The sequence below is a fragment of the Lepisosteus platostomus genome, chromosome 7, assembly GCF_059453375.1.
Source record: "Lepisosteus platostomus isolate fLepPlt1 chromosome 7, fLepPlt1.hap1, whole genome shotgun sequence".
Taxonomy (NCBI): domain Eukaryota; kingdom Metazoa; phylum Chordata; class Actinopteri; order Semionotiformes; family Lepisosteidae; genus Lepisosteus; species Lepisosteus platostomus.
In genome coordinates, this window is record NC_142617.1 from 48,280,179 (window position 1) to 48,299,420 (window position 19,242).

A 19,242-nucleotide genomic window follows, 5' to 3' on the forward strand; every position below is an offset into this window, starting at 1 on the left:
TTAGTCAGTTTGCATCAGAACTTATATTACTGTGAATACAAGAAACTGACATTATCTTATTGCACTTCTCATGTGCACATTCCAATTAAAATGCACGTGAACATACATATAGTATTAAACAGAATTCATTCTGCTTTGTGAATGAGCTTTCAGCATCATTGTTCTCAAAATTGCTGTCAGTTTGATGTAAAGTGGCAGTGCTCTTAAGAGAAGTACACAGCAGTCCAGAGAACACTCAAGAAATGCGTAGGTGCCTATGCACAGGTGTAGCTGGAGGTGTTCTTGGGGTTGATAGAAGCAGATCTCAATATCTCCTGAGGCCTAGGAACGTCAGGGAGGAGGGGCAATGGAAACTTGATCCACTGAAGACATGAAAGAAACAGGGCTAAGTACGAGAAAATGCATTTTGCAAATGGGTTACGCAAGGCTTTGCACTTATTGTAATGCCATATTATCTAACGATGACATCAGTCAGTTGAATGTTGCTCCACAGCCAAATGCCTGGGACATTCTTAGTATCATGACATCCACAATGTACACACAGAGACCAGAAACACTGAAAAGGTGAAGAAGAAAGCTGCAGCACACACAAATATGATACATTCATAAATATACACACTATGTGAAGCAGGTGTAAACATGGTTTTACAAACAAATAGGCATATACATGTGTGTATTTTTTCCAGGACCATATTTATTATTGGCAAATTGAAAAAAAAGACAAATACAGAAAAGAAAAATGTAAATATAAATCTCAATATGCACTCATTATATAATATGACTATGATTAATACAAATGTGCAATTCAATGTAATTTGACAAAGTCTGCTGTGAGCACAATAAAACAGCTCCTCCTACCCTGCCAGACAGCTCATATCAGACAGGGAGAGGAATCTGCAAGACTTAAGTACTGCTGCCATCTACATGGCCAGAGGATTGTATATCAAGTCATAGAAAAATACCATGAACACTCATTTATAAGATAAGAAGTAAATTTAACCACAAAATGTATTTTTACAATTCCCATCAATTTTAATCAAAAGATGCACAGTATCTTACATTTTTCCATATCTAAATACAGTTGTGTCAAACATTTCTATTGGTACATTTATAGGTCTGGTTTTATTTCAATAAAACTGTTTGTGGATTACTGTATATATTTTATATACTGTATATAACACTCAATTTATCATCTGCAAGTGTTCAGTGTATTCATTAACAACAGAAGATCCAATCACATCACTGTTTAAAATCATTGCTTCGAGATTCCTTTTCTTAGAACAAAACCAACCATCTAATTTTTATTTAGTAACATCCTTGACAAAAGCTAAAATTCATGATTAACATTTAAACATGAAATAAAGAGTCCGTTAATGGTTTTTTTTTAATAAACCCAGCCCTAAACATGAGAACTTTATTTTGAAAATATTACACTAAGGAACAGGAAATGCCCAACAACTGATCACATTACATTTGGAATTATAAAAGACGCAGAAAACTCTTATAATTAGAAATATATTTAGATTTTACATTGTTAGTGGCAAAATTGCTAGGAAATGGGTAAAACTGAGGAAGTGTAGCTAACTCAATACAGTGGCCAAAAAAGAAACACAGACTTTGGGTACTGGTGTACAGCCACTATATCTGTGCTATATATATATTTGCATACTGTAGGTGCAGTAAAAGCCACTTAGGGGCATGTGCTGTGTAATTCTAGATCTACAGAATTGCCACTCAAAAGCAACATATGCATCCCTTAAAGTCAAGGACCTGCACCCAAGATAGATTTACCCATGGTTGTACGAACTGCCTCCATAAAAAAACAATGTGGATGGAAGGGTTGGATGGAGTAGTTTTTTTTTTCTTCAACACATTTTACAGCAAGGAAACTGTTCTCTACTGAGGCCTCCTGAGATAAAAGGGGGAAAAAAAAAGACGAGGAGAATAAGAGGTTAGTGTTCGCCATGCTAATGTTAAACGAATGCCTGCTGATTACAACCTGCAAAAGTAGTCCAGGTGACGGGCCACAGTAATCAGACAAAGAGTTTACAAGTCACAGTAAATGTCAGGGGCTAATGGCAGCAATTGATCACACGCAGGGCAGGAGGTATTTGGGCAAGGTGAGTGGAGCCCACGGGCACCAGAAGGATGGCAAGGTCTAATATAAATTATAAGAATAGATCCTTGGCCCCTTTAAATTTTCGCTTATAATTCAGACGTGTTATTTACTGCAAATCAGGCTGTAGTTCAAGTGCCTTGTGCACTCCCAGAAAGCATGGTGTATTTTAAGACCACTGCTGTGAGGGAGAAAAAAGACCCCCTGCTACAGGACTGGAAGGTTACTGTATCTCAGAGAGCAAAGCACAAAACAAAATCTTTCAAATTATATTCTTGTTTAGACTGATGATATTTTACAGGAAACACCTACAGAGATGATAGATTTCCTTCAGGCTTACCAGGCATAAAATATCCTTAAATAAAAATCTCTTTGAAACACCACAGGCCTTACTTTGAAGAAAGTACAAAGGGAAATTTTCTAAAAGCAATACAACAGCAGGATATATATATATGGAAAAACCTACAAGCAACTTTGTTGAAGGCAGCAGGATTTCAACTAATGGTCTTAACACCTGAGATTTGGTTTCTCTAAATTGATAATTAGTTTTAATCCTGTCACAAAGTTTAGCTTCCTCCAGAGAAGGTTCGCATGTCTTTAAGTTTCTTGTCATGGACATAACGAGTGTAATTAAGCTTTTAAAATAAAGCAGGTGTTGACTATTACACCAAGCATACTTATTGATATACAGTACATTGCATTAAAAAATAAAGTCATTTCATGTCTGGTCTATTAAAATATTCTAGAACTCATAAAGTAAAATAAAAAAAATCATAAATGTTATTTAATCTGGATTGATCATAATTGTAATTAATCAGTAATACTGTACTGTAGTTCAGATATATGTTAGTTTGTTAAAAACGAATTTTCATCTATTGTTAAACATGATATTTTAGTGTACAAAATAATTATAATGTATATATCTTTAATATATGGGCTACATACAGTACAGTAACAGTTAATTACAGAATGGTTTCAAGCAAAGCATGCTATTTTACTACCACTACAAATAATAATAGTAATAAAAATTTAATTTAAATACTGCAGATAGATTTTCCATAATTTAGAAAAATTTGGAGAGTTCCCTTATATCACAAATCAATGACCCTGGCAAGCAGTGCCTTAATATTTTATGAAACCACAATCAACGTCCTGTTTTAACCTCACTTTAATGATTTTGTCAGAGTCATTTAATTTTGATCGCTAATGAATTTTTTCACAGGAAAAGTTTATTTAAAGATAAATCCATCAGGCTGAACGTTAAAAGTTTTTTTCCCTTAATGCATGTTAATATTAGATATGTTTCTTCAGTAATGTGCTGTGTTTCATCCTTCATCATTACTGACCCACGAAGAGACAAAACAAAACCTGCACAAAAAAGTACAGTATGTAGTTCCTAATATGTCACATAGAAAAGTAAAAAAAGTAAAAGATTCTGCCCTGTTTTTTTTTTGCATTTGGATTAGCAGCTACAATATGAAGGTTTGAGGCTTCATTCAAGAACAGGGTATTGCAGCCTTCAAATCCAATCTCTCTTTTTTTCCTTCCAGTTACATGCATCCCCACTGTCAATACAGTAAAATTCCTTTTGAACTAAAAGGTTTTGCTATAAGTATCTTAATTTCTTATCATAGAATTTTATCCACACAAAGAAAGATAAATAATTCATGCCAGTGACTCTTTGTTGCGTGTCCCTGCACTGCACAAGAGCTGGAGAGCTGACAGCTGTGTCAGGACAAGCACCAAAGATCTGACATGACAAGTGACTAACAAGTTTCTTTCAGTCTTTACTTGTGGAAGACAATGACACAAAGGTACGAGTGTGTTGCATGGATGAAAAAAAAGAGAAAAAGCAAAACAGATTCTTTTCTCTTTGCCTAAGTATGCGCTATTAGCTAATTTCTAACCAGTAACCTCTGGTCATTTTATACTACCGCCCAGCCTCCTTCCCCCTCCCCCCTTTTATTCCTCACACTTGTTTGGCCATTCACGCCTGTCCGTGGATCAATATGAGCAATTCTTGGAGAAATACGATGTCTCCATGGCAACCAAGCCACAACCAAGCCACAAAGCCACAAAAACTGTGGATAGCAGTGAGACCAGCAGTAAAACCTCCAGAGGTTTCTACAGACTTGCTGTGCAAGATGAACTAAGATGCAGGACCGGACAAAAAAAAAAAAAGGGTTTCTGTCTTTTCATTAATGTAACCAGTCGAAGTACTTTTATGTATTTGCTCATCTTATCATTGTTGACTTCTTTTTTACTCTGGATTGTTTGCATGCTGCAAAAAATAATTATTTTAATTAAGATTTAAAAACCTTTGCAAAAATACATCATCAGTCATCAAAAACTGTTGTAAAATGTAGTCAGGCCTCTTCACTATAAATTATTCCAACCTTGGCGCAGGCTTCCCATATCCATTTGGTTCACATTCTCCACAAATCCAGTGAGGCTCTTTAAAATTCTCCAGAATGTCTGAAATCAAAACCTCAGCTGGGAAGATAACTGTGTAACGAGACGACACTGAATCTTTTGGATGAATTACTTCAGTAGAGAAATACTTGTAGGGGAAATCCTGTTAGATTGTATTCAGATGAAGGCTTTCAAGCCTAAGCCTTACGGAAGAAAGCAAATCTGGACAGGTGAAAGGTGCATCCATCACACTGCAGCAGAGATACGAATGCTCAAGCCCTTGGTCGCAATTTCGTTTTTTTCTGCACAGTGCAGGGAGCTTTGAAATACTGTACGTAAAAATCATTAGGCTGTGTTGTAGGGGGACCTGAGACACTATCTTGCATTATTTAAAAACACGCTGTTGCTTGTTTGAGAAGAAATGAATCGAGACAATGCACGTGAGTAGAGATGGGAAGCAGGACCTCAACTCCCAAGGAGTCTCTGTAAAAAGGAGAGCACAGAAAGATATTTCCTACGTGGTAGGTCCAATCTAAGTTCCGAGATGACCTGAGGGACCTGACACGGATTTGAAACTGCACCCTTTTACTGAAAATTAAATCTTGGCTGCTCTCCTAAGGGAAGGATCAGGGGGACTGTTTGCAGCTGCCCCCTGTCACAGTCAGCCCTGAGATTTGGAAATCTCTTAACTAAGCTGACAGGCTGCAGATAGGATGAATCAAAAATATGATACACGGATCAGCACACAAAGATGCAAGGAGTACTCTGATACCAGAGAAAGGGAGCTCAGAAAATATTAACTGGGAAGGTTTTAAAAAAAACAAGGCAGGAAAAGAGGAACACTAAGCGTTAACCCTTCCTTTGACCTGATCAAGTCAAGACAACATAAAGAGACCAGAATCCTAACACTCAGAATATACAGACATCAAAATAAACAACTCACTGTTTAATCTCTGCTTCTTACACTGTGGCTCATGGTATTACAAAAAGTAAAATAAATCTGTACACTTCCACTTAGTCTGTGTGTCACAGATGGAAATTGTTCATGGTTGTGAGGAACTTATTCTTCTGCCTTAATAGACTTAAGAGCCATTTACATTATTACAGATGCTATTTTTATCAAACTTATTATTACATAAAATTACTGTTTGTGTAGTAATTAAATACTTAAATGTTTTTTTACTGTGTATATCATGGTGAGGATAAAAAGAAATTACAGGCAATCAGATAATTAAAATAAGACCAATAATTTTTCTTGATCTATACACTTTCAGATGTTCTTGTGTTCAAGATTGTCTCTCACTGGGTGTCTTTTGGTTCTATTTATACTTTCACTTCTCATGAGGCAACAAAGATCAATTTGCATGTTTATATGCAACATACTCTCTATACCCAAGAAAAACACATTCCAGATAGATGATTTTCATAAACGGTCAGGTTAATTCACATTTATATTTTCAATTTAACCCCATTTTATGAAATTTGCTTGAAACTCTTTTAAGTGGATTGATACACATCCAAACATATCTTTTCCTTTTGTTGGCAGACCAGTGTTATCCTGTAAAATATATATGAAATGTTCACTTGACTGAGGGTGGTTTAGCATTAAACATGAAATATAGCTGAAGAAATAAAGTATAAATATTGCCATCATTCTGGTGTCGTGCATGAACTTCCATTATAATTTGGTACCAGCTGCTCTTCCAATTTTTTATGAAAAAGTCTGTATTTCAGAAAAATAAATATTTGCATATTTTATGATTCCTCCAAAGATAAAAGATTAAATTAAATATACTGTATTAGCACTTTGTCTGTATTAAAAACCAATGTTTTAACAGTCCACAATAAAAAAGCCAAAGGTACAATATGTTTTTCTTTGGGATTCCCCGGACAAACATAGCTGACCAGTGATACCAGTATAGCATACCATATGATAAGATGTTAAACCAATGTATTTCTTGTACTGTACTAACACTTGGTCCCAATGAATGTTTCAAAGCCTCAACCATAGTCTAACCCCAGTGGAGAAAGACTCTCTGTTACTCAGCGGGGAGGCAATACCAGTCTGAGTCAAGCATGCCTGTATAATTCAGTCATGGCCACAGCATTCTGCATTTGATCTCTCCTGAGCATATGCTATTTGCAACCTATGGCTGATTATTAGTCTGTAATGCAAGACGAGTGATATCATATTTCTTGTAGTATCAGAATTAGTCTGTAGTATTGTAGGTACAACACAATACCTCCAAGAAATATAAATATTCCGCATTACTTGATTAAAACTCCACCAATAATTTTCCATCACTGTCACCTTGACTAATTTTAACCCTAAAACTGTGGCATTTTTCTATATCTACAATACATTGTTTCCAATGAATGAATCATAGATATACTGTACAATATAGGCGCCAATTAAAAACCATGTTTAAGCATCCTCCATTCCATTCATTTATAATACCAGTCTGGAGTATAATTCAGTCATGGCCACAGCACAGCAAAAGTTCTGCTTTTGATCTTTCCAATATGCTATTTCCAGTCCAGTAAAATACACTTAATGCTTATTTAATTTAAAATTTTAATGTGTACAAATGTCTTCAGACAGAAGGATGCAAAACAATATTAAGTACTGCAAGCTACCTTTTAAATTTATGGATTTTTTTACACCCACATTTTCACTGAGGCCCTGTGAAAGATATCATTTTCCACTAGAATTTACACATGATGAACTAGAAATATGTGAAAATAATCAGATTTGATAGGCATTGCCACCATTAAAAATGATGTCTGATTTAAATATCATGCATGTCTAACATATTTTAAAAAATCTTGCAGAGAGATCACGTTGACCTCAAGAATGTGTGTTAAGAACTCCACCTGAAGAAACTCTTTCCATTGTACCCATTTCATTAGAAAACAGTAACCAGTATGACCACTACCTTTACCAAAACTTCACACTTTACTCTGTTGCAAACTACAAACATGTGACAGCTCTGCACTCTGACCCCAGCTCTGTGACCATTAATTTACTCTGCAACTGCTTCTGCAGGCCTGAAGCTTCTGTCATATTTGTCACAATAACTTTTGTGACTGTCTTTAAATGACTCTCACCTGTACTGTCAGAGTCCTCAAAGACACATCCGTCAGACACTTCCTCCTGTGCTTGGCCCTTCGCCAAGCCTGAGCCACTGTCATGCTTGACCAGGCCGACTGGAGCTGTGAAGAATCAGGAGACAAAAACCTTTGTAAAATATGCGCTTCCAAAAAGAAGCCTGCCCCTCTTTCTCTGCCTTTCTCTCTATCTTTTTTCTCTTTCCAAGCCTATCCAGTCCCGAGGAAATACCTTGTAAGCTCACATAATAAATTGAAATAAACTAGATCCTTTAAGTGTTTATTGGCAGATGCACAATTAATTAAAAAATCTATACTGGCAGCTTCATCTGGGGAGAAGCGAGATCAAGGTGTTGTCAGGAAAGCAAAGCTCCTTAAACTAGATTCCTCCATTTGGGGTCAAGTGCTTACATTATCATGAGGCAGATGCAAACCCGTCTTATTCAAATCATATACAGTATGGGGTTGTGTCTCTGGGAAGTATGATTCCATATAAAGCACAAAAACTATTGTAGTTCTTAATTTTTTTAAATTTTAGATTAAGAAATGTTGCTTCAATAAAGGCACAGATTTTGCTAAGTTTGAAAGAGATATTTTTTAGGTTTTTCTTAGTTTAAGAGATTACCTTTCAGCAAAATATCAAATATTTAGAAAATGACAGACAGCTGTTTTGTGCAAGCTGGTAACATATTCCTCTGTGTTCATGTCAGCTATCAAACACTATTTCCACAGCATAACTGACTGTCCTCAAAATAGAGTCCACACAGGCAGTCAATATTTAAAGCCAGTCTGTACTCTCCAGTAACTGCACATCATTTTTTAAAATCATTATTAAATCTATTTAAAATTGTATCTTTATAATAAAGAATGCTAAAGATAAAATTCCAGTATAAAATGCTACAGCATTGCATTGCACATATTTTTCATGAAGGGGAGGTCACATTTTAGGAGCAGTTGCACATATGAATTACACCTACAGTAAAGGCAAAATATACTAACATTGTAATTACAGGCCGTGAATTTGATGGAGCTCGGTGACCTGTTGTTTACAGAGCATGTTGTTAAGTACATGCTCAAGCCTAGCATGGAAATTACATTAAAAAAACTGAGAGTAACAACAGCATGCAGTATTTTTATGTTTCACAGGATCATCTTTTCAAGCAGGCACAAGGTTTCCAGATGGCAGAAGACTTTTCAGATAGCAAGCAAGTTAGCCATGGATGTGGTTCAACAGTGACACAAAGATTGACTGGTTCACACTAATTTACTCCACACAGATTCCATTTATATCTCCGAAGGTCCCCTGGTAACAGCTTATAATGGTGTATCCTAGGATGCCTGCCCACATGAGGTTCTTTTTCCTTTTCTTTTTTCTAACAGCAACCAGGCTTGATGAATCTAAACCCAGAAACCAGTTCACAGATTGAAGACTATGAGCAATCAGAACACATCAACCTATACAGCTGGGACTTGCTAGCTTGCTTGGCTGGCTCAAGCAGTTACCCACTCACAGCACTAGGCTTTCTGCTGGGCTTGTGTCAGTAGGACATCCTGCTGTACCAGCCAATAAACACCTGACCTTATGGACAAAGCTGTTAATTTATTGTGCTTTACAACATGGCTGTTGGACGCTTGTGGAAAGAAAAACAAGACACCTTCAATAGAAACTGAAAAATGTTCACGTTGTTCAGTAAGAAATAAATAGTGCTATGATAGCTGTTTCAGATTTTCTGAGAATAACCGTCCATTATTATTCTTTCAGAAATAGTCAAATGAAATAAAAAAATATCACCACCAACAGCATAAACACTTCATAATACTATATAATGATCACATAGGTATTTAGATTCTTGAACTCAATTTGTAGTGGAAGCACCAGCAATTACAGACGCACGTCTTTTTGGGTAAGTGTCGACCAGATTTACACACTCACATGCTGCAATAATTACACCTTTGCAGATTTGCTCAAGCCCTCTAAGATTACATGGGGCTTGCTTAAGAATAGCAGATTTTGAGTTTTTCCACAGATTCAAGACTTTGAGTGAGTCATTCAAGGACATTCACTTGCTTATTCTTATGACATACCAACAGAGCCCTGGTCTTTTGCTTTGAATCATTGTTCTGCTAAAAGGTGAATTTTGGTCCCATTATAAGGTCTGAAGATTTGCCAGTACCTACTCCATCCTTGTTCTCACCAGTTTTGACAAAGCTTCCCAGTCCCTGCTGATGAGAAGCCAAACTATAATATACTGCTGCCACCACCATGCCTGACCATGCAGCAGAGTGCTGACAGAGTGATGCACTACTGTATATAGGGTGTGTGTCAGATGTAATACTTTGCATTTAGACCCAAAAGTTACAATTTTGGCTTGTCTGGTCACAAAACCCTTTTCTATATGATAACAATATCACATATGATGCTTTGTTGCAAACCCAGGGGTTCAGCTTTTCTTTTTGACTAGGATATTTCTGACCAAAGGACATTTTTTCCCCTCTCAGCCACTTTGACAGGTATATTTATTCTGAAATCATCAGGTCCACTATTCTACATAGGCAGAACCCATTTAACTAAATTTTTGGTTAGTAAAGGTGATTTTGTGAATCAAAATTAATTTTTTTTTTGCCATAGCAAAGGGATTGGAAACCTATCTAATAATGGCTATTCATTTTTTTCACATTAATTATGTATTTTCTTCTTTCGTTATGTTTTTGCTTTGAATGTATGGAGTAGGTTGTGCATGTAACAAATATTAATTTCTACTTCAAAGTGTCACGAGTGCAAGCTTTAAAGCAACAAAATTTAAAAACCGCGCAAGGAAGAAATCTGAATACTCTGGCAAAGAAACAGTTTTGTATACTGTATGTAATTCTATCCATAATATACTGTATATCTTTGAATGAGCTTTATGCAGTCAAACGTTCCTTCAGTGTTTAATCGTTTGTATGACACACACACAAAAAACTGTGAAATGTACACAAAATATATATATATTACAACTAAGAAACAAAATCAAAAGCAAGCAAACTTTTCAGAATATATTATAAAACTGCATCTAGATCACAAACTGGTAATAACACGTACTAAGTAGAAAAATTTAAAAGGTACTGTACATGGTAGACATTTAAAACATACACGTTTTCGTAAATCTATCAGATGGACCATGCTATCACTTTTCCACTTTAACATATAAAGAAGGTGGTTTTCAATTATTTAACGGAACCTGTAACATTAGCCTTGGTAGAAAAATGTATCCCGGAAGCGATAAGTACTTTTAGTGCTTATGAGGTTAAAGTGTGTGTCGCAGCCTGAGCCGAAAAAAACTCAGATAAGTGTTTCAGAATTAGACACAGCATGATCAGGTTGTCTGTCTGCCATTGTGAGATTTGCAAAACAGCCTGCATCATCATCTTATAAGCTTTAAGCAAGGATACTCAAGCACCTACCAATCCAATAAACCTTCCTTAACTATAAGGAAGGCCCAAGTGAGCCCAATTACCTAATTTTTAATCAAAATCAACACAATAGCACATTACATAGCCGTCTAATCCCACGCTCTTGAGCCTACTGGACATGTGTCCTGTTCCTGAGGAGGTCAAGGACAGATCACTTAAGGCTTCTGCCATATTTGTCCTAAATTTGAAGCCATTATTCTCTATAGTGTTTCTGGTAATCCTAAAATCCTAAATCTATGGTGTGATTTTCAGTCTATGACTTCATCTGTGTCCTCAGGGGATCTTTTTTCTAGCTGAACACGTATGATCTAAAAGACAAACTAAGGCATGTAGTTCCCTCATAGTCCCCTAGTAAAACAGGTTAAAAGATGATCATTTGTTAGGAAAAATAAACATATAGTATTCTGATACAAATTCTATATTTATATTGTTCTTTGGTGGTACAAGAGACACAAATATATAAAGCAATCCTGGTGTGTATCAAAGGCAGAATATATTTTGAATGTTAGGTGATTGAATTAACCTTTTAATTTTTTATTTATTTAACTTTTTTTTAATCTGCCCTCTCGGTTTTGTTTATTTAGATCAATACTTTTTATTTTAAGAATTACATAGCCCTGATTTACACCACCACCCATGTCTTGCCCTAATTTAGGTTGTAACATTTTCTATTTTTTTATGTTTGAAATGACCATGTCTGTTCCAGGCACAGGAGAAAGTGGAAATTGCAATTACATTCTTCCTTAGACAGACTAGCCGCAACTTAAGAATAGTACACCTTGTTGACAGCAACAAATTATTACACTTGCCTCAGATATATTAAGTTTGTCAGCCCTTGAACACAACTGGCTGCAGAACAGCTTTTTGTGCTCTTGCCTGGGCTAGGAAAATTCTATTGAGATTGTACCGTTCCTTGAAATAGTCCTTGAATGTCATTAGGCAAGGAAACAGTTGTAGTCCATGGCTGTGTAGCTTCTGCGTGAAGTCCTAATTTAACAGAAAAGACAGAAAAAAGCTCTGATGGTCTCCACCCTTGCCTCTGTCACTGGATTATGAAGAAATTTTAAAGAAAAATAATACTTGAGATAAACTATTGTTTTTTTAAAGAAAAATAATGAACAGAAAAATAATACTTTAGATAACATGAAAAATAAGTTAAATCTACTGCATCTCTTGCTTACAGTTCCCTATACACTATATTTGTTTTAATGAAAGGTAATACAAGTCAAAGAATATACTGTAGTTTTTGTAAGTTTAAAGAAGAGAACAGACTTATACCCGGTTACACAGATCATGGGACATATTTTTTTTGGACAAATTACAAGCAACCATAACTGAAATCTGTCACTAAAATGAAAAGAAAATATCTATCAGGTTTGCTAAATGCTCATTAATTCTGCCAGAGCAGCAATACTATTCCACATACTATTATTACAGGACATTTATTAAATCATAACACAATGACTATTCATCATCCTCAGTGTCAGAAAGCACATGGTCACTAGTTCTTATAACCTGCTTCGGGGTTGACGCCACACTGACCTTTGGCTTCTTGTCATTTCTGAGGCTCCAGTGGCTCAGCTTTTACAATGCCCAACTGCTCCCACAATTAACAGTGCCTACAAAATCAAGGCTATTTCTTTATACTGAAATATTTCAAAGCCGTTTATTATTAATAATTATTATTGTTGTTGTTGGGAGTAAAATGTCACATACTGTATGGAAGCGCAGATATAATGGAAAATGGTGGAACTGTTGAATTGTATAGTTTTTATATTTTTTTGTTCTTTTGTTATCCAAGGTCCTTAAGAAATTTATCATGACCATTATATACACTTTCAGCCTCATTACTCTTTTGAGTAGGACTTCCCCGTGCAATAGCTGTGAATTTCCAAACCTCTGCTGTTTGTGAGTGAAACCAGACAGCAATAATCAATACTAGCTTGCATTTGGACAACTTCTTTAAGCCATGGCTTTCCTTAATCATAATCATAGAAAATGTAATTAATTGTTACATAAAATAAACAAAATCTGCAGAGGGACAGAAATTAATTTTTCTATTAAAGGTCAAAAGAATGTTTAATGACACATTCTTAGTATCTGTTCTTTAACCATACTGTAAAATAAACATTTCTAAAACCATCACAACGGCCAGTGAGGGATCAACAGCCCCCTCCTTCACCTCTTTCCACCAATATCACTCTTTTTCCTTAATACAAAACAGTCAAAGTATCTTTAACTGTCTCCAGGGAGGCAATCCTTGGACTAGTTTACAATGTTAAAAAAGGTAATGTGATTTTTTTGGCCTCTATGATATCTTTTTTGTGTGCATTACAAGCATAATCTCTATAGCTCTTTTCTTTGTCATACCTAGTGAAAAATGAACTTGCCCAGACTACTTTTTTTCTATTACATTCACCCACATAATCTAGAGGGAATAACATTCTAGCATTTAAAGGAAACAAAAGCTTTAAAGATGCATTCTATGTAGACGATAAAGTTTTAAGTCTGTTGGCATAAAATATGGTTTTAGAAATGACCTTCTACATTTCTTGAAAAATATTCTTATTATCCTAGCGAGCTTCTGTAAATCAGCTTTTTGTTCAGTAGAGTATTCTTGAAAATACAGTGTTATATTCTTTCACCAAATGGAAATTTGGGACCGTTAACAATGTTTAAACATTTTTGGATGCATATTCTTTTCAAGTAAGCAGCCTTGCGTAAAATAGTAGTGCTACTTTAATTGGAAAAAAAGAGACGGATATAAAAAGTATAAAATTCAGAAAATATCTGCAAAAGGGCAGTGAGAGGACAAAGGAGAAGAGAGCTAGCGATATCATCTGGACTGACTATAAAAATTCTGCCTAAAGATCAGGGTTACCCCTGACCCAGCTAGAAAAAAGGTCAGAGAGCAATTCTGAATAATAAATGAGACCTGCTAACCTTGTGACCCAAATTGAGAAGGGTCAGCAGCGACCCTTTCCACCAGATGCTGAAGCCAGATACAGCAGGGCAATTCTGGGAACTAATGAGTTTCCTAATGCAGTTTCTAGATATGAAATACAAGCACATTATATCTGCCATATACCTAGAAGTTTATTATCAGTTATTCTACTTTGCATTTTATTATTTTCATTACCTTTAACTTTTTTAATAAAACAACATTGATACTCGGAATTATAAAAAAAAACCACTGCAATGCCTTTCATCTGATTTTACACTTGCCATGAAAACCATTCTGATTGTTCTGTTTCATTTACTAATATAGACACCCTGCACTGCAGTTGCTATTAAATTGGGTTTTCCTCTTTTTTGAAAATGTGGAGAAACAGTCAAGGCCTTAAATATGGACTGAGCCTCTTTTTAAGTCTGGAATTCTTAGATCAAACCACCAGATGGTACAAAATGACTGACAGAGATTTCTGTTCATTGAATCAAGTCTTATCTACCTCAACCTTGAAAATTTCAGTGTGCCCTAGAGAATTTGAGTTTGCCACAAAGAGACTGAATTGCACACTTGGCACACATGGTAGTCTTTGCAGGGACACCATGTGGTGAATTGGTCTGAAGGCCTTCTCCTCAGCCAAGGCCTTACTTTGCCTGACACTGATCTTTTTCAACTCATTGATTCAACACGCCCTAAAAATAAACCGAGCAGTAAAGGATAACTAAAGCTAACTTGGATTCGAATTCCTAACAATTCATTAGTAATGATGTAATATGATTTACTAAGGTCCTAGAGAGAAAAAAGCATCACATATATATTAGCTCTAAATTACACAATCTAACTTTTGCTTATTATGTCTATTATTTTCACTAGTATCTCAAATATAATGTGTGATGATTACATATTGGTAAGATATAACATTGCGTAATTAAGAAATAATTATTTCTTAAACGGTGTGTGCTTTTAATTATGACCATTACAGTCCTGATGAAACAAACAATTCCACCTTCTTTGTGCTTAAATGAACCATAGCCTGCTTGCTGGCGCCACGAATATGCACACACAGAAGGGAAACTGTTCCTTAATCGATAAGAGATTAATGAAAAAAGGAATAATGGAGCTTATTGGATGCAAAATCATGTGATAAAAAATAATTTACTTATCCTGGATACCCTTGTGAAAACCCAAAGCTCTCAGTGCCTGTGTCAGAAATGTAGCCCAATCCTAAGGCAGCACAGGAGCACATATTACATATATCACCATCCCATAGACAAATTATTGAGCTGTCTGTGAAAAACACAGCCAAGTAGGGATGCTTTCAACTGAAGAACACTGTATGAGGACCTGATTGATGCAAAGCTGTCTGATAGCCTTCTCCAGAATGCAGAGCAGGTACCCAAGGTCTCCGTGATGATCTCTGACCACAGATGAACAGCTACTTTATTACAACACAGCCAGGGCTTGAAACACAGTCCATATTCAGCCACCTCTCAATGTGCAGTCTGTTAACTTCACTCAGCAGCAGAAATGCTGCATCCAGTGTCAGGCCTCTGCTCACCATGGAATCTATCTTTCTTAAATCACTGAACCTTCCTTAATATGCACTTGAAAGATGAAAGGTACTATAAATTAAGGCAAATAAAAAATAGACAAAAAATGTCAACTGATGCAGAAATTAAAGAAGCAGACTGTGCAAATTTTGCCAATCACAAAATAGTTAAAAATGTAAAAACCAAAAAAACAGCACATACTTCCCAGTATTAAAGTAAATATATCTGCTGCAATAATGTGCTTTAAAAGAATTCACTTTCTACTATGGCTATAGCACTTTAAAAAGGTAAATTATTCAATTGTTTAAAGTTGTTATTTCTGCAATGTGATTTTCAACACATTCTGATAAAGGAATGAAGCTCTAAACCTACTTGGTTGATTTGAAACAATTTCCCTCTCCTTCCTCTTCATACAGATACATGAAGAATTGCACTCTCCACCATTCCCTTTACAGCCTCAGCATCAATAATGTAAGCAAATTTGTTTTATTCAATATATTATTTGAGGGTACTTCATTCCTCCAGCACTATTCATCATGTCTAACTTTTTTCTTTAGCAAAGTAGGCTACATTAGATGGATAAGGGCTTCAATTAGATTATCCTGGGCTTGATGTCACCCTTTTTACAGACTCACACATTCTCTGCTTTCATTCATTCTAGATATGGTTAGGAAAATGTGTAGGGAAATGTAGAGAGTTCACCCCTTGCCACTTATAATGAATGGTCTTTTTTGGTGATGGTTTTGTTTCTATTAAGGACAGGTAGGACTGATTCCTATTTTCCCCCAACTGAACATTAAAAAATTTAAAAATGTTCAATATCTTATGTATTGTAAGCATATCCATTACACACACCTGTAAAATTAATCTGGTTTTTTGTCCTGTCTAAATACTCCACATTCATTATAGATGTATATACCCACTTTTCTGAAGGACAGTACACCTCTTAGGTGTTGCATCATTTAATTTTTTAAATCTCTTAACTAATAAGTTTAGAACCAAGGCAGAAGATGAGTCTACAGTATAAGCAGAAAAGGTACGCTATTGGACCATTGGTATTCTGTTTGACATGAGCAGTACAGAAAGCATATTGAGCATAAAGATGCATTACATTGTATTTTTTCAGCACAGTATGATCTGAAAGATTGTGATGTACACTTAATGAACAACTATGAAGGAAAGGTAATGTAAACTAGAAAATTAATTTTTAAAGAAACAGGAAACCTACCAACTTCATTGTTTTTCCTTTAATTTAGATCTATGTTCTGCATCACAGACAGACAAGATGGTAATAAATTGTTATGGGATTAGGTTTGATCAAATGTTGCTGTTTTTTTTTGTTGCTGTCTCATAAAGCTCTTCTGCTAGTTGGCCAAACTTGAAGTTAGATGAGTAGCTCCCATGCATCATATTCCAGTACTGCCAAATTGTCTGTTTGACTTTATGCCCATGCAGAACCTGGGCAGTTTGACACAAAGTGCATGGGCTTGCCCATTGCACTGATTGCTTGATGTAATAGTAAGCAAGCTTAAGTGAATTGTATGTCTTCAATCTTCCCAATCACTTAGGGCTGGGCATCAGCGAATATCATCCATCATTCCTGGCCAGAAACATATGGTGCATCAGCAATCTCAAGCTGACCTGAATGATAGTAAAAGCTGCTATGCTATTCACAATAAGAAATTGTTGTCCTTTGAATTACAGGTTTGTGATTAGATTGCTAACATAGCCAGCATAATGTTTATGTGAGGTGCCCAGAAGTGATGTACTCTCAGACCCTTTAAAGATTAATTTATACCCTTGAAATGCACACCAATCACTAAGTCAAAAACTAGTCATGGTACTCATCATGTGAAGACCCCAACATCAAAACGGGACTAGAAAGCTTTATGCAGAGTGTCAGAATCCTGAACGGAAAGTCTTAACTAAAGTATGAGCCTGCTCTATTAATTTCCTTTTAAGCATGCTTGTTTGGCATACTTTTAAAAGAGACTTGAAGCATTTTCTCTAAAATGTACTACTGTAGTACAGTGGTCATTATTCACAGATAACCCAGTGAAAGAAAAATATCAACTTTACAGATAATAGAGATAGGGCTAAAATTAAATATTTAGTTTAAGCAGACACTCAAAATAATTGAGTTTATAATCTGTCAGAGATTATAACAATATTACTTTAGGCAAATTAAAATATGGTTCTATATATGCGTATCAAGAATGTAACTAAAATATAACAAAAACAAAACAATTATAACACATATTTGAAAAGGATGGAAAAAGCAGTGGCATTACTCTGGTGGTGGGGAAGATGGATTGTTAGGTTTAAGATGCAGCACGGGAAAGGACATATTTCATGTTCAGCATGGTGCAGGGCTGTCATTGTTTTATAGAGATGAACCTGTATACAAAAATGGACAGTGAGACCTTGGTAACATTTTGCTAGGACAACATCAGCTTATTACTAAATGCTTGACCTGTATCTACCCCCTTTTAGAAGAGTAAAGGAGTTATTTCCTAATAGCTGAAACCTAATTCCACAATGGGAAGGCAATATAATGGATTAATACACCTTAAAAAATGACAGGAATCACCATGTGTGCTGGGATGGCATGAGAGAAAGAAAATTGACAGAAATAGAACCATGTAAAACAAAGTCTTATGTTTACTGTAATGCATTCCACACAAGATATATCTGATAGTTAAATATTATAATTATACATGAGAATGAGAAGCTTATTGTGCACAATTACAACCAAGACAGTCCCACTAAAGATTTAGGCAATGTCTAAATTGTATTTTGTCAATCCATCTTAACCTAATCTATCCCACAGCCAATACAGTGTGTAAATTAAAGTACTCTTACTCCACTTTTAAAAAACAGAGGACACTCTCAATATTGTGAGCTTGCCACGCTAGATCATTATTATACTCAATTAAAGCTCAAGACTCTGAAACATTATTCATGCTTTTTTAAGATTAATTGGTGATATCACACAGCCAATAGTACTTAATTTCACTGTTAAATACTCATCCATCCATCCATTACCTAACTGCTTTATCCAATATACTGTAGGGTTATGGAGAAGCTGGAGCTTATCCTGGCAAAGCAATGGGTGCAAGGCAGGATACATGGAAAGGATTGCATCCCATCACAGGGCAGACACAGATGCACACCAGGGCCAGCTTTCTTCCAGAAGGCCGTTAACCTACCAGTATGTTTTTTGGACTGTGGGAGAAAAATGGAGCACACATGCAAACACAGGGAGAACATACAAACTCCACACAGATAGAATGCTAACCACCAAACCTCTGTGCCATCCTCCAGTGCCCATCATTAAAAAAAATCCCTCCATCAGCATCGCCCGTGTCAAGCATCGGTTATAGTCAAGCCCCCTTCTCTTCAGTGCACCTGGCTTCAGTCTGCCCCCTCGGCTTCGGGAAAGACTGAATCACAGAGGGGCACACCTGACACTGGGAATAAGACTTGAAAGAGCTGAGACTGCTTTACAAGGTCATTATACCCAAGAGTAATTTTAAACATCATCTAGAAGCCCCAGCTGACTGGACTGCATATAGAAAGTAAAACACAGAAATAATTAAAAATGGAACAACATTTCAACGTTGGGAATCAAAACAGGACCAAAAGGGAAAGCTTCT

General features: G+C 35.9%; 1 protein-coding gene across 2 annotated transcripts in view; it reads right to left on the minus strand.

The window, feature by feature from the left end:
- Nucleotides 1-672: 672 nt before the first annotated feature.
- LOC148659017 (WD repeat-containing protein 72-like) overlaps nucleotides 673-19,242 on the minus strand; it is a 78,608-nt gene continuing 60,038 nt past the window's right edge. For both annotated transcript variants that reach the window (XM_088640911.1, XM_088640912.1), the window contains exons 19-20: nucleotides 7,637-7,741; nucleotides 673-1,909 (exon numbers count right to left, since the gene is read on the minus strand). In XM_088640911.1, the coding sequence (XP_088497037.1) occupies nucleotides 1,866-1,909; nucleotides 7,637-7,741 (149 nt within the window). In that variant the 3' untranslated portion in view covers nucleotides 673-1,865. The remainder of the gene's footprint in view (nucleotides 1,910-7,636; nucleotides 7,742-19,242) is intronic.